General features: G+C 33.2%; 1 protein-coding gene across 9 annotated transcripts in view; it reads right to left on the bottom strand.

Moving 5' to 3' along the window:
* Positions 1 to 281: 281 nt before the first annotated feature.
* VAChT (Vesicular acetylcholine transporter) overlaps positions 282 to 17023 on the bottom strand; it is a 41665-nt gene continuing 24923 nt past the window's right edge. For 5 of the 9 annotated variants that reach the window (XM_070105856.1, XM_070105858.1, XM_036361494.2 and 2 more), the window contains exon 2: positions 282 to 9837. In XM_070105856.1, coding sequence (XP_069961957.1) covers positions 7435 to 9219 — 1785 coding nt within the window. In that variant the 5' untranslated portion in view covers positions 9220 to 9837 and the 3' untranslated portion in view covers positions 282 to 7434. Of the gene's footprint in view, positions 9838 to 10808; positions 11351 to 13013; positions 13170 to 13223; positions 13441 to 17023 lie in introns of those variants that run through there. The other 4 variants (XM_070105855.1, XM_070105857.1, XM_070105859.1 and 1 more) reach the window with 3 other exon arrangements.

Raw genomic sequence — 17023 nt, 5'->3', positions numbered from 1 at the left:
GCTTTAAAAATCCATTTTATTAATCATATTACAATAATTTTATAATATATTTTATAATAAATACGGATATAATTTTGACCTATTTTTTTATTTTTAATTAATTTGATAGAACTATTTTTCACATATTGACTTCTAAATTTTTCCATATTATGTAAAAACTTGGAATATACATAACTATGTATATAATTGCATGTGTTTACATTATTCACTTCAACGGTTTGTTTTCTTTTTTTTCTGTTCTTTTGTTAATTGATACATTTTGATGGGAGATTTTGTCATGATTTGTTTTTGTAGTCTTTTACATTTTTCATATATTTGCATGTAAATATATTCTACTTAAATGTGTATGATATACATATGTAGGTAACATATGTATATGTATGTATGTATACATGATAGTAGGTTGTTTGTGTTCTTAATTTGTACAATAAGTGTAGATAAATTAAATTGTACTAAAAAATATTTAACAACAATAATCATTCAGCAGCCAGCATTCTGGTTGCATAAAGACTTATTGCCCCAATCTAACCACCTGACTATACTAACTCTATATACGCCTTTCAGTGTCCAGTATCGAAGATCTTTAACTTATTCCAAATAGCTTTCCCCAAACTTTCTCACTACCAAAAATGTATAAAGTTTCTGAATTGAAACTACCACCATAAGTAGAATGTCTTGATAGACTAGAAGCGAATTAGTTAAAAAGCATACAAGTTGATGCAGAAAGTGCGTTTAGTTTTGTCGGCGATCATTATTTTTGAATAAGAACAAGGTGAGTGTGAACAAAATTTTTGTTCAAACAGTTTGCTATGTACAGATCTCTTTTAGACTAAAATATATGAAACTGCTATACTTATACTTGTATATCTGTCTAACAATCGTAATCATTTCTAGGCAGCTGACTATTTGTGATTCATGCTAATGGTAAAGCAGAGTTATAAGTAATTGATGAGATTGCAGACATTTTTTTAACTGAAATGTTGGACATTTCTTTACCTTGTTTGAAAATTGAACTGAACTCGCTAGCTATGAGGTAACCATTCGAATGATCAGGATATGTAAAAATTTTATTTTAAAAACAACTACTTCATTCATACACCTACTATCTACATTGTTCCGTGGTTTTGTAAGCGAGCAGGAAAAAATGTTGAACCACAAGGTATTTGAAAGTACTAGCATATCCTAAAAACATTTTTATTATAGCTGAGAATGCTTATATGCTTTGCAACAGTTTCTAGTCGCTAATCTTAATGATCTTTGTGGATTTAGATATAGAAATGGTTTGGGGTGTTGCATTGGAGGCATTTTTCAACACCTTACGCGGTACTCTCTCATTACTCACTTCTTAGAGAAGAGGGCTATGTGTAAATGTGCGTATACCTTCTTGACTTTATCTGTAATATGGACTAGTTAGAAAAACAAACCAAACCTAATCACTATTGCTTGTCAATCTAACATTATATTTTGTTCCTGATGCAACAAAACTGAGTAAATAAATAATTTATTGAATTCACAATTAGTAAAATAATTAAAAATATATTTCTACTTAAAGGCAATTTCCGTTTTCATTAGTTAATTTTCGTAACAAAGAAAACATATAATATTATACTTAGAAATTTAACAGAAAACTAATTGGTTATGTAATGTATGCACTATAAATTATTATATTTACCGTAATATATGTACTTTTATAATCTAGGTATGTATGTATTTTTAGCATTTTTTCTTGCATATGTACATATGTCAATGCTGTTACATGCGTAATGAATACCTAAATTTCTATGTATTTACTTAGCTTATTACTTGCAATACATGGATTTATATATTTATGTGTATATATGGTATGTACGTGTTGTATATAGCGCTAAAATTGTTTAAATGGCCGTATTATCTGATATGTTTACGGTTTTAACATTTTGCTTCGTCGCAATGCATACTCATACATATGTAAGTATTTATGTATATAATTTTTTGTAGTTCATTTAGCATTTTGTAATTTAAAATTCAACCAATTATCAGTATATATGTATATATTTATATATGTATCTTCGGAAATATATGGGCAGGGGTAAAGATTTTGATATTATAAAATTAAATAGGCAGATTCTATAAAATATTGACAAATTGCCTTAAATTGACACCTAGACGTCATAATACAATATATGTTTGTGTAATAAAAAAATCTTTTTAATAGCCATTATAGATATATATTTGTTTGTATAACTATTTGTAAAGCATTTTGCGTGTGTATACACTCGCTTGGGTTATGTATAGGTTGTATTTGTTTTGTATAGGTATAGAACGAGAATTTTTGTGTAATTTTTACCAAAGTGCTGACGAAACGGTTTTTAACTACATAAACCACTTATGCTCGCGTACAAATATCTATAATATTATTAACTGTTCTTACATGTATTTCGGTGACACATGCGTGTATGTAGTACATGTATAGTAGTACATGTATATCTAGTACATGTACATTATGTAGCTATTTAACATTAATTAATTCACATTTAAGGTACACCTGCTAATTTCATCGACGTTTATGCCTGCTGCTATAAAATATTCACAGCATTTTTTGTGCAGTACATAAAGTCAAGCAAATAATAATTGATTGGTAGGTATGTAAATATGAAATCGTCATATTTTTTGTTTATGTACATATAGAATTTATTAATATTACTTTTAAATTTTCTTCTATATTTCTTATATACTTTTTTGAATCTAATTATACAATTTTTTTTTTGTGCATGAAATTGATCGAAAAGGCTGTAGAACAGTTTATTTTGTAATTTTTGTAAAATTTTTTTTAAAAATAGTATATCATACATAAAATAATATTAAAAATTGTAGAAATACACCTTTTAAATAAAAGTAACATTTTCTAACAACAAATTCAAAAACTTTGACACGAAAGTTAACAGGGGTTTAATAATGATTTTGCAACAAATGTTTCTTCAAGATTAATTGAACTCAAGAAAATTAAAAATAACAATTATTTTGTCACTGATCAAATCAAAGTCACTTGTTTAGGTTGTTAAAACCGTTCTACGTACATATTTATGTTATGTAGCCGCATAAAAGGCATTATTAGAAACTTTTCACTAAGACTGTGTTCACACACGAAAATTCTTATTTTTCAAACTAGTAGTTGGGCGAAAAAATACGAAAAAACCGAAGGAGTCTCGTGTGCTCAAGCAACACGCTTTGTGTTATTTTTCGTAACAGTTCGCTGCTATGCTATTCGGCTTTCCTTTTCATTTTGAAATTTTTTTATTGGTGCAACTGTGAAAATTGAATTGTTCGAAAATATATAATGTTATCATATATTTTATGCATATAAAATGCAAATATGTACACAAATATGCAAAATTTAAAAGAAATATTTTAGAACATTGTGAATAATTATAAAAATTAGCTAACGAAAAAAATGTTTATGCGACGTTTAAGGGGTTATATCCACTCGTGAATTTCAAAAAAAAATATTTTTTGTTGTTTACACATATTGTATATCGAATGTATGTAATGCATAAATTTCGAAGATTTCAAGTTAATCCGACAAATACAATATAGTTTCGATGATATGAGCGTATTTGTTAGAATTTTTGACTTTAGTTAACTCTGCTAACTTTAAACAGTTTTCTCTCGAAACACTTAAAGTCGGGGAGGATATTTCTCCGAAACGGGTAGACTAACCGACTTAAAATTTTCACACTACCTTCCTAGATATATTTTCCAAGTATTGATCGAATTAAAACGAGTTTTGACTACTATTTTCATTTTTTAAGCCTTCACAAAAAACGACTTTTCTTTTTGCAACACCGTTATTTTGTCAAAAATAAAAATTTTGACTAGTCCTTCGATCATTACCCGTATTCATCTATGGTAATAATATATTTTTTGGGATTTTAGACTTGGGATAATTTTAAGCAGAAAAATCTTTCTCACCGTCAGGCATCTTATTCTCCTAAAGATTCGCTACGGGATCAAGGAAATAAAAAAATTTTCAAAATGATTCACCAAACTTAATGTACATTAAATTCTGTAAATGTACATTTTTAATTTTTGTATTAAATAAAATGTATGTTAAAAAAATGCTTAAAAAAATTCTTGTTTTACTTGCAAGTGAATATGACCCCTTAAAAAAAGGGGTTTTGAGAATCTTATATGAAAAGAAAAAGCAGACATTTTCCGACTTGAGTTGCCTGACCCGAGTGCCCGTGTAATTGCAATAGGCGAGAGAGAAAGAGAAATTTCCGATAAGGAGCAAAAAAATGTTCGTGTGTTTAGATAACAAATAAATTTTTTTAAATTTTGATTAAAAATAAATTAAACTATATTTTACGCTGTTCTTATAAACTATATCTCTCGACAATCATTTCATGCGCATACATTTATAAATATATATTATATATGCATAATTACATACTAATGAGTACATATAAGTAACTAATATTTACTCACAAACTTTAAATATAAAAATTGAAGAGAACTTTTACAGTTATTTATTCCTGATTATAAACACTATCGAAAAGATAACATTATACATGTGTATATAACGGTGTAAGTCGTTACATATTCGTATATGTAACATATGTATGTATATGATAATTCGCACTTACATAAATCTAGTATATGCATCATATAAATATATACTGCAGTGTTTAACGCATACTTGCAATAAAAATATTTATGCTTGTGTAGATATTCATTGAGTAAGCTATAGTTTCATAATCGCTTAATTTCAAAGAGATAAACTACACACGAGTAAAGTTATATAATTATATTTATATATGTATAGTTATGTATAGATATCTATAATATAAGTATATGTTTTTATAAATGTATGTATATTACAGGCTAAATAGCAATAATTAATATCACTGTGGTAATTTTAACAGGCGAGTCATGCGACTCTGATATGTATCGTTACCTTGGTTGTGTCTTATGTTTAAGAATCGTTATCTGCCACACCGACTGTGTGTACTCAATCGGCGACACGTCAACTTTTTTAATTGATATGTAGACATGTGCGATGTCGGCCACGTGCAATGTCGGCTTGTGGCGTCAAACTTAAACTAAACACATAATTGAACTGAGGATTTTTTTGTTTTTGTATTTGTTTTATTAAATCTAGAAAGACGAACGAGCGATTCGGTGCGCCAGCGTCACTTCACAACGACACCCGAAAGATTTTTGTGCAACTTTTGATATGTAAGCGATATTGATGCCATGTGGACAGTGTTGCTAGAGCTGCACCGAATCGCCAGTTTGCCACACTTACATAAATACATGCTAATTTTTGTTACTCGTAACTTCCGATTTCATTTTCGTTCTACTCTTTGTCACTATAGTATGTCTAACTGGTAATCTTTGGTTTTGCTAGCTTCATTGTTTATATACTTTTCCATCTAATTTACAAACCAAAATGTTTATTTTCTTTAAAACTTTAACCAATATACTTCGTATTGGTATTTCGGCTGAAATGACTGAAGTTTTCACAAAATAAAATAGCAATAATTAATAAGTAAATAAATTGCGAATTGTATTCATAACTTACGTCAACACGCAGTAAAACTTGGTAAGCGCTTATTATATGTATATATCATATTTGCACGGCTTCAGGTTAATCATAATGATATGTTTCTGCATTAAAATCATGTATTGAATACCTCACGTTAAGTGATTTTAAACCTTTTCACCTAAAGGTATATTTAAAATTTTATAGGAAACGAAAAGTGGAAACAAATGTTACCGTGTTTCCATTTTATATCCACAATAATTCTATTGGCTTGAATTGGACTTTTTAAAGGTGAACAAGATGACGTAACATTTAATACCTCTAAGTATTTTCATTATGTATGGTAATAATTAAAAGAGGCGACATGGAAGAGTACCATATTACCATGAAAGAAAGGAATCAACATAAACTTAGTGTCTCTTGATTATTAAACTCCCTGACCATACACTCGATACTAGTGAAGATATGTGTCTGCACGATCTCTGGTATTGAGTTACTTTATGAGCAGGCTGGTTTAGGTTGTAGAATAGGAACGGGTAGGAGCTGCACTGGCTTCTTGCAGTTCACTACTAGATGATTGGACTTCAGGCGAGCTGGGCAAGCGATGGTCAGATACCTTTGCAAAGTTCACTTTTCAGTAGTTGTATGAGTTTTAACTGGAAACTGCCCGATCGGGTTTCATGCGGTAAAATTGAAAAATATATCGAATTCCAGGTGTGTAAGTTGCGTGGAAGAGGATGAGAGCGAATCATCTCAACACTTCCTTCTAGTATCTCCCACCTTTGTCAGATGAAGCCTAAAATATCTTGCATCTCACACTTTGTATTCACAAAAGTCTGTTTCTAGCTGACTAAGTGTGATTCCTCACCATATTAGGGAATCAGCCATCTAACCTAACCTAGCCAAGCCTAAGTGTATCTTAAAGAAAAGAAGCGAATATCTGGAAAATTTTACGAAAAATGTCTTAACCCGCCATAGAAAAAGTTTGATGATACACTTTTTAACAAATATTATTCTTATTCGAGTAAAAATTAAATAATTATAAGAATAATAATAATAAGAAATAAGAAATAAATCAATGCTGTGTCTAAACTTCAGTCATGTATCGCCTACCAAAATTTATTTACGGTTTTAGTATGTATTTTTGTGAACTGTCATACATAGGTATGACTCATTCCAGTCGGAAGTGATTCTTGGCTAGTTCTATAACCATCTAGCCGATGCGTTTGCGTTAAATAAACCTATTTTTGTTAAATAATAAACAAAACTATACATTTTTTAATGCTAAAATAATAATTTGTGCTTGAGAATTTTTACTAAATAGCAATATTCGTACACAATAACCGTTCCAAAGCGCTCTGTTATATGCTATACTGTACACGACATAGACTATACATATTGATGCGTACATTGTTATTGCTATTTTAAATGATCTTTAACTCAACTAGAGTTATCAATACCTATATGATAATATATAACTATTTTCAGTGTATAATACAAAAGTGCTGTTTGCATTGGAAATTCTTAGCTACTTTTGAGATTCTGTTATCTAACTCTTTATATGGTATATCTACATACAGGCGTATATATGAGTATATGTATGTATGCGATATTTTAGGTGCAACATCATGTACGAGTATCTATGATATGCCTAGTCATGCGGTTATAGTGTACACTTCACTTGCTATGATAATTATATGATCGCTTTTATTTATTAATTTTTCATGTAACTCTTTTCACCTATTTGCATTATTTGTATAGATATATGTATATATAGGTATTATAGTATTACTATTAGCCACAACAACAAAGTACATATTATGTTATTGAAAAATCAACGGAACACATAAACTATGCGATCAAAGATATAAAAACAAACATAGATTACCGCTAACTTTGTATAAGACAACATTTTAAAATCCTTGTCTAAATGGATTCGCTGGACCAGCAGGGCCTCTACTCCCGCCGACACCATCGTTAATTTGCTGTTGTTGCTGCTGATGCTGGAACGGATTTGCGACGCGTTGTTGTGGAAGATGTCGCGTTTCTTGCTGATAATTACCGCCCTGCTCCTGATAGCCAGGTTGATATTGCTGTTGATAACCCTGATTTTGCTGATAAGCCCCACCGCCAACTCCGCCAGCTTGCTGGTAACCATCTTGTTGTTGATACTCATAGTTTGTATCGTCCACATTGGATTCCTGCTCCTGCTGATATTGTTGACCATACTCGAGATGATTTTTGAAATCACCATCGATAGGTTTCTGATCGTGCATTACATAAGTTTGATATTCTTTGTTTGGTGGATCTTGCATAAGAATGTTGGCTTCATTTTCGAACGGTTTAAAATCGTAGATGTTACGCAGTTTACGTAGCACGGGTACATACAGCAGATTGGAGAAGGCAATGATGAAGTTCAGCGCTGTAAAACCGATCGCCTCTACTACACCGCCCGCAATGATGGGACCGACTGCGTATGCGATCGAATATGAAATATCGGCAATAGCATATATGCTGCCGTACACGGATACATAGCGCACGTCCACCAGGTAGCCCAGCGTAGGTAGGAGTGCAGTATCGATGAGTGCGATGCCGAAGCAAATAATACAAATGGGTAACATTAGCATTTGGTAGGAGCTGGAGAACGGTATTATGAAGCAGGAGAAACCTTCAAGTGCTAAACCTACGGCGGCCATAAGCCATTGATGATGTGGATATTTTCTCGCCATTTTCACAGTGATGACTACACCCAGCACGTGTGGAAAGAAGGCGGGCAGCCACACCATACCAATTTTCCAATTCTCTGTTGTTAGATTATCTTCCATCCACAGCGATATGGTGGGTTCTAGAAAAGCCAATGCCACATTCGACATCGTCAATGCACCGGCACAGACCGCAATGTATGGATCCATTAGCAAGCGCCATATAGGAATCGATTGTTGTTGCACCTCTTTGCTTTGTCTTATTTGATCTTTAAGCGGTTTCATTACCAGCAATAACATAAGCCCATCCAAGAGACACACTAACGCCAAAATAAGAAAGGGCACTTCCTTGCCGGCGAACTGATAGAGTGCGCCGCCGAAAGGTGGCGCAACCAAACAACCGAAACTGATGAATGCCAAAGCAATACCCAATGCTTGTGAACGTTCATTTTCCTCGGTAAAGCGATCAGCTATCATGGCTAAGCCCGATGTGTCGGCAAAAGCCGATCCCGCACCTTGTAGAGAACGCGCGAAGAAAAGTAAACTGTAACTGCGGCCACAAGCGAACATCGCTGTTGAGAAGAACATAATGGTCAGACCGATCATCATGGGTAAGTCGTAGCCAATGCGATCGATGAGACCACCGGAAAAGGGGTTCACCATCAATTGTACAATGGCCTTCGATGCGAATAGTATGCCGGTGGCAGAGTCTTGTCCATGATGGTCGTGGTGTACGGGTATTATTAGACCGGTGCGATTATCACGCAATGGCGGCGGCGTTGGTGTGTCATCATCGAAGCTACCGATCTCACGCAAATAATCCGGTATAATCGGTACGATTACCATGTACAGCATGTTGTCCAAAAGCAACGCTATCGAGACTATCACTAAGATGAGACGACGTTGGTTAACGGGCTCTTGAATTTTCTCCCAAACAATTTCTTTGACCTCCCGCAGCTCGAGATTTAGCAGCGGTATTTGAAATGAACCGGCCATTTTTGTAGACTTACGTTAAAGATTTTTAAATGTTTAAATATTCTTTTTATTGCTAAAGTTTTGTACTTAATACGGCGTAGCTCGTAGGTTCGCACTTTAATTTGTTATGTTGTGTCCTTAGCTTGGCTTGACTCCTTTACGCTCTTACTATCCCTTTTTAAACACTATGCTGTACTTTGTTGTTGTCTTATTATTAGTCCAAACGTTTTCAGTTAGTTTCGGAACTTTTAATTTCATTTTTGTTGCATTTCCCCTTTTTTGTATGCTTCGCAACTTTTGTGGGTTTACTTCTCTACTTCTCGTGTTGGTTTGGAATGTAAAAACTTTTACATTAGTTGGTAATATGCTCTCCCTTGCTTTCTCCGCTGGTTGTGATTTTACTAAATTTTGTTGTTTTAGTTCTTCTTGTTGTTGTTACTAACAGGCACATTGTGTTCGTTTCTTTAGTGTTGTGTATGAGTATGTGTGTGTGTTGGCTTAGCGTTGCTTTCGTTAAACTTCGGTTTTGTGGCGTCTGCTTGTGGCTTGTCGTACATTAGCTTTTCCCTCTCCACTCTACATTTGTTGTATGGCATATTTTTGCATTTTAGTAGGATCGTTGGCAATCGTCTGGACAACCTTTAACGACACAGAAACAAGATTTCCATTAGATTTCAATGTCAAGTACTTTTCATTTGCTTTTACTTTATTGCCTTAAACTCAAGATTATTATTTGGATTTGTTTCCAATTTCGTTTTTCAATTTATTTATACACTTATTTTGGCTTTCTTAGTGGAAAATTCCTTTCAAAGTGGTTAGCTTCCTTAAAAGTTTTTGTTACATTTAGAATGTCTGTGTTCCAAAACAACGACTAGCTTAGAATTTTATGATTGAAATGTTGTTTCTGTGAAGTGAAAGGACGTCCATTTTCATGCGATTCTTTATCCGTTTGTATTGGAATTAATTTATTTGGCTTTCAATGTTTCTGGTTAAAAATTTTGCAAACAAAACGACAAATTAGTTAATTGAGTTGGCGCTCGACAAATTGCTAAATTTAATTACCCGTAAATGGTGCTGAAATGCGTTGGAATGTTGCGGAGTACATATACGGTACAACAACATTCTTACAAAAGTTATTGTAAATTGTTTGTAATATTCTTTAATGGGTATATTCTTCATTCCACTAGTGACACACATTTCAATCATAAAAGTTATACAAACTACTTGGTACGCTTCGAATTCCGACATTCGTGAAATTGGGTTCTTATATAAATATATAATTACTAGCGAAATGGGTGAGATGTCATAAATTTCACTAAAAAAGCTTAAAATTTTATTCGAAAGGTATGGATTATAGGTATTTTGGTTGATTATATGAACATATAACATATAGATATTTTAGGAAAAAGATTTGAAATACTATTTTGCTACTACACTTCTAAATACTAAAGTGGATACATATCTAGATACATATATTGAGAGTTAAAGAATGCACTGCGACCTGTGATCTATAGTGCCCTCTCCTCTTAGCACAACACTTCATTTAATATAGTTGAATCAAAAAAGGTTGGTTAAGTTCCTGGTTGAAGGATTGTGATGTGTTCTCTCACCGTATTTACTTGTCCGATAGCCTGCTTCTGACTCCTTATTGGGTTTGCGGCGCAATTAAGGATTATGTGCTCTGCTGTCTCTATCCATTGGTCGCAGAACCGATGCAGATCTGTAGAACGGTATTCTAATCTGTGCAGTGATCTGCATAAAATACCACTAGCTGTTTAAATTTGTCTCTGGGGAGAACAATTAATTGCTTGAACCATTTTGCATTGAACTCTCCCAGAAACAGATTCGCCAACCGAATTTGTTGCTAGTGGTGATTTCTTTAAGATTTAATATTACGACAGTTTGGAAATATTATATTTTTATAGTGCGTTTGACATTAGACATTAGCGTTTGACAAGAGAAAGCATAATTCTCAGTTGCTATGAAAGTTTGAAAATTTTACTAAGTTGTCCATTTCCACGCTTTCGATGCAGCGTGTAGGCATTGTGTACTTCATCATTCGACAACATAGAAATTCTATTATAATGGGGCTTAATTTTCGTTTTAATTGCTCCACATTATAGTCTCCGGTTGTGCACTAAATAAACTAGTGCTGCGGCAAACGAGTGCCTAGCCAACCGTAAACCTTTGTGGAACAATTTATCTAAGCCCTGCACCAGCGTTTTAAGAAGGAAACATGGAAATGTTGGTAATAATAATAACAAGGTTCGTGGTAGACAAGCCACTGAAACAATTTCTAAAAAGAAAATGCGGGAAAATGGGAAAATGCCTCAGGATAATGAATGGCGTAAGAGAGGAATATAGACGGATATGCTAACAAAATAAAATGAATACACAAACAAAGCATGAAAAAGATAGTAGGAAAAAGGCCGAGCCGAGCCAAATGCACTTGAATACGCTAACACGCCGCTGAATGCTGAGCAGCTGAAAGAAAAGCGTTTGAGTAAATAATTATGTATATGTATGTTTATGTGTATATATGGTAGTGGATGGCGGAAGGACTCGAAAGCGCTCCATAGCAGTTCTAGCATTCATAGCAGCCAGCTAAAAGCCCTTGGGCTTTAGTGTGAATATGAAGAGTGCGGTGGAGCGAAGAGGCGGTTAAAAAGGTGGAAACGCACAAATGCACTAAATGAGAAAAGAAACAAAAAATACGCTCGTCTAGATGTGCGTACTGTTATAGTCAGCCCTAAATTCAACGCTCGTGCGAGGATTACATTTCACGAACACGGATCTTTGATGTTGAATTGCTTGTGGGGGGGCAATACAGAAAAGTGGGGTAAAATTGTACTCACTATTCGCCAAGTTGGTTGGGAAACTTGGCAGGTGTGTCGAAAAAGTAAATTTCATGCTTCCGCTTTTTTATTCACGTTGCTTGTTGTAAACGAATTTTTTTTTCGGCCAAGAGAATTTGTACAAACCTGCTGTTGTACAGTTGAGGGAAGAAAAAAATCGATACAAATAGACTAAAGAAAAGAAAAGCCCATTGTGAAAAAAAAGCAATCGGAAATAGTTTCATTGTAATGAGTATACATATATCAACTTCATGATTATTAGAGCTTTCGAATTAGAAAATACAACAAAGTTCCTTAGTTAATATCTAACGAATTATGTGAAAAGTTTTAAACTTATATAATTATTTTTAATTGTCTAAAGTTATTATTATTATATAAATATATATATATATTTACAATATGAAACGCTTCCACCGATTTTTATTAATCAAATAACTGACGGACTGAAACTTTTTAAGAATACATATTAATCGAAAGAATAATAATTTAGATTTTTTAAGATCACAACTTTCAGGCAGGGCCACGGAGAGAAAATATGGGCCCTGTGAGATCTAGAAAGAAAATTTCATTTATTTTGAAAAAAAAAATTACCATATATTTTTTGCGATCGAGTACTATATTATGAACCACATACATGACCGGGTAAAGCATCCAGAAGAGACATTGATGCTGATCTCAAACAATTTTATTTTTTAATAGAGCATAATTTTAAATTACAATATGCAATTATTATTATGATATGATAGTAATAATTGTAGTGAATTGTTGGAGAAAAAATTATATTATAAAATTGTTTTGTAAGGCACCGGAAGAAATTGACCCCGATCTCCGAATCTAGAATAATTTTTTCTGATCACCATCACGTTTTTAAATATCAAACTTAATACAAAAAAGTTATCATTTTATATTTCTACAAGTATATTAAATACTATTATATAAGTATAATTCTCTCGAAGTCACCTGCCTTGCTGCTCCCCTGAATATTTATAATTAACTCAAGTGCATGGCATACGTTGGGGTCGACACGCTCATTAACCAAGAACCACAAGACAACCCTCTGAAAGCAGTGAAGCAGTGGGCAAAAATATGTGCATATGACCAAAAACTCCAAGTGCACTGAAAAAAAGAGAGGAAAATAAAACTGAAAAAAATAATACAAAGGGAACGTACGACATGGTCATGAAAATTTAATGACGCAACGTCATTCGACGCTGTTGGCGTCATCGCTAGCCGCTAGCCAGCCACCCACCGGCAGGGGCTATGTAGCTTGAAAAGGGAGCTGTGTATGCATGTACGAGTACATATGTATGGAACGTGTGTGTACGCTTGACATCACTTGAATGTGTATTGCGTGCTAGTGAAGTGGACTTCTGTACCAACGTGCGTCTACTTCTATAACTGTAAATTATTTTCGCTTTCACCATATCCACCTCCGCCTCCTACTAAGGATTTTACACACACATATATATTAATAAACCTTTATATTAGATATATATAATAATTACACTTGCAATGCTTAAATCACCTTTTGAAGTGTTCGTAAATACTCGCTAGCTTTGGTCTAGCTAAAACTCTCGTACTCGTAAATCTACTTATGCACATAAACATCGCGCGCATACAATTTATTTTATTTATACTTTTACGGTGGTTGCTTGGCCTTTGGTTTGGAAATACGGCGCTACCACCTTTTCGTGACATGACGTTGGAGTACCTTTTAGATCACGTGCCTAAAAATTGTATGGATTGTTTGACGACATAATAAGGTTTTCGTTTGAAAATATTATATAAGCGTGTGTATGTATTTCCATAACAATTTATGTGTGCGAGCGTAAAATATAATTGAAAGTGGAATATATTATATAATTGCGCAGAGGTCCTTGAAGGCAACAATAGAAGTGCTACAAACAAAATTGTAATAGCATTGGAAACTTCCTGCTTAGCGGCCGGAGGTGATTATATCGATTTGTGGTGTATCCTTAGGGTGGAGTCAGATGTGCGTGAGGTGAGCGCATAGAAATGGTTTGAAGTGTACATTAATATTTATGTGCATTTGAAGTTCAATTTTGAAGGAGCATAAGTTAGTTACTATGAGGATTTATGTGCTTAAGCTTACAGTGAATTGTTAAGAGGTGTACCGTTTTTTGTGAAAGTAAATACTATTTTTGAATGGAAAAGTAAAAAAATCTATTCATAGTATAGACTATTGCTTTTTACAAAACTGATTTTGTTTCGTCTTTCTGTTTTTCATTCAATTCATGTATCAGCCATTTTCCACACTTTTGGATCTTTCTCATTGCTTTCATACTGTCTGAAATTGTTTGTTGTGCAACATTTAACATGACTGCCATTTGCTTTAGACTCAAAGTATCATCTTCATCCAATATTGCTTGCAGTTCGGTGACTTCAAACTTTTTTGGTGGTATTCCACGTTTTTCATTTTTCACATCAAAATCATTATCTTTGAGCCGTTAAACTATCTTTTGCATGTTGCATGTTGATAGAGCATGATCACCATATATGTATCTCGACAAGCATTCGAAGCGACTCTGCAGCACTTTTCTTCAAATGGAAACCAAAAAAATTAAAGCTTTCCGCAAATTATCACTTTCCGGTACAAAATTTGATATTTTCAACACAATGAAAAATATGTTGTTGTTTATTCAATGACTTCACAACGAATATTCCCTAACAACACATTTGCATCTCACTCGCTCACTTAATACTGGTACACTTGGTATTTAAATACATGTTCATTGACTATGAATATCTCGTAAACGCTTAACTTGTACAAACCATTTTTGTAAAGCAGAAAATTTCTTTCATGGCTATGTGCTTTGCAATTTAAAATTATGTTGTTTTATTGAGTTGATTTTGAATTCAAAAGAAAAAAATTAATTTTATAGAGCATTAAATTTTCAAAACAATCTATGAAATGAGATATTTTTTCAAGCAGTTAAAAGTGAGGTATGAATTTTACTTTCTGATAATAAAAAACAATAAAATAGAAAACCGTAAAGCGGAGAACCATCCCCTAACAATTAGGGGCGCATACTTGGAGAGCCTTTCTTGGAGGTGTCTACCAACCAACTTTTCAGAGTGCGAAGCGAAAAAATCAATTTATTTTGACCCACCCTAATTTGTATATGTATATAGATATATGAAGTAAAATATATTTTCACATATATTCGGCATTAAACTATATATAGTATATCCAATTTTATACGTTCAGCTAATTCTGCTAAAATATCTTACATATTCGCCGATATATAAGGCATAAAGCCAACCGGAAGTTTGAAAATCTTAAATCCGATATATGGGTACTACGCAGGCATCCATTTTTGGCATTGTGACATATTAATATCAAGCAAAGATGAGCTCTGAGTTTCATTAGTATAACTCACATATTGACTAATATGTATGTTAGAATGTCTTAGTCTAGTAAGTAGTAGCGCATTTAGTAGCTTTTAATATAACCATTATATAGGGAGTGGCCATGGTTACCATCATATTTTACTAGTTTTCACACCGTCTGAAGATATAGCGTGGTAATAATCTGATTACGCTCATTTGTAATATAAACCTCCCATTTGGGCCAGGGAACTCGAGCATAAAGTTTCATTACGATATCTCAAGTTACGAAAGTTACTTGCATGTGAAAAGTGTGTTTTTAGGAAATGTAAAGTTTTTGGTCATTCTTCGATAATGGTGAATAATAAACTAGTTAACTTTTTTTTCGTACCTTTAACAAACTTGTACCAAAATATTAAAGTAAAGAAAGTAAATTTCCTCTTCCAACTTTTACATTTGCGTCAAAGCAAATATAAACCAAACGGATCAGATGTGTGCCGCATAATGGGAAGCAACCAACTTAATTGTAGAAAAAACTACCGACAAGCCAAACAAACAAACGCTTGCAAAAACTTTCGTTGCGTGCAGCGCAATACTGATAATACGCACGTACAATTGCACATGGATACAATAAAGATGTGCTCGTCTACAAAATTGTGCTAAAGCTATAACTTTGCGTGGAAATGAAATTTGCGACGTAGCGCTAAGAACAAGTATTTTTCTTTCCTTCAAACGTAATTTTTCGTTTCCTTCCTTCAGCGTAAAGGAGCAAGGAAGCATAGTAAAAGTCGGAGAAGAAAGCGTTGTAGTCTTGTAAGAGTTGCGTGCACATGAGAAAGAGGCTTACCCCAAGGCGTGTGATGTGTCTGCTGCAAAAATTCTCACAGCGAGGCAATGCCGCACCTTTTATTTTAACAAGAGTACGACAAAAACTTTTATGCAAAGGTGTGCGAGCGTGTTGATATACGAGTATAGTAAATAAAATATATGTGAATATGATCAAAATATTGTATTACAAGCACTCCTTCTGTCTGAAAGTCTCACGCATAGAGCTGGGAAAAAGGATGCGTGGTTTTGTTTTACACATTTTTTCCAGCATTTTGAAATGAATTCAATCCAAAACTGTTCGTATATAGGAAAATACATATGTATGTACATCGCTCTGTACGGATATAACCTATTAAAGAGCTATAAATCTTTCTAGTAAAAACTAACTTTGTGTAAGAATTATTATATTATAAGGTTGAGGGTCCACATGTCGTATGAGTGATTATTTATACTTCAACAGGAGAAATATTTACATACAAGTTATGTATAATAAGATAATTTATTTTCTTTAGGTAGAAGTTTTTATTACTTTAGTATGAAGGTTATACGTTATAAGTACGCAAGTGAATAAACTTTACGTGTTGGGAAGTTTTCTCATCTTTGAAATACATTAAATGCATGCCTGCTTTTGACTTCTGTTGGGATTTGTTGACGAATCGCTTTTGTGTATAAATTTTTCGAAGTCGGAAAATGATATTTTGTGGACAAGACTTTGGGTAAATAACTTTGGTACGTCTAGAATCGAAAATTTTATTTCTTATATTATATTATATTCAATATTTTATGTGATCTAT

This window comes from Bactrocera oleae, chromosome 2 (assembly GCF_042242935.1).
Source record: "Bactrocera oleae isolate idBacOlea1 chromosome 2, idBacOlea1, whole genome shotgun sequence".
In the NCBI taxonomy this organism is placed as follows: domain Eukaryota; kingdom Metazoa; phylum Arthropoda; class Insecta; order Diptera; family Tephritidae; genus Bactrocera; species Bactrocera oleae.
Note: the sequence above shows the minus strand (reverse complement) of the source record. Positions and strands in the feature narration are given on the sequence as shown.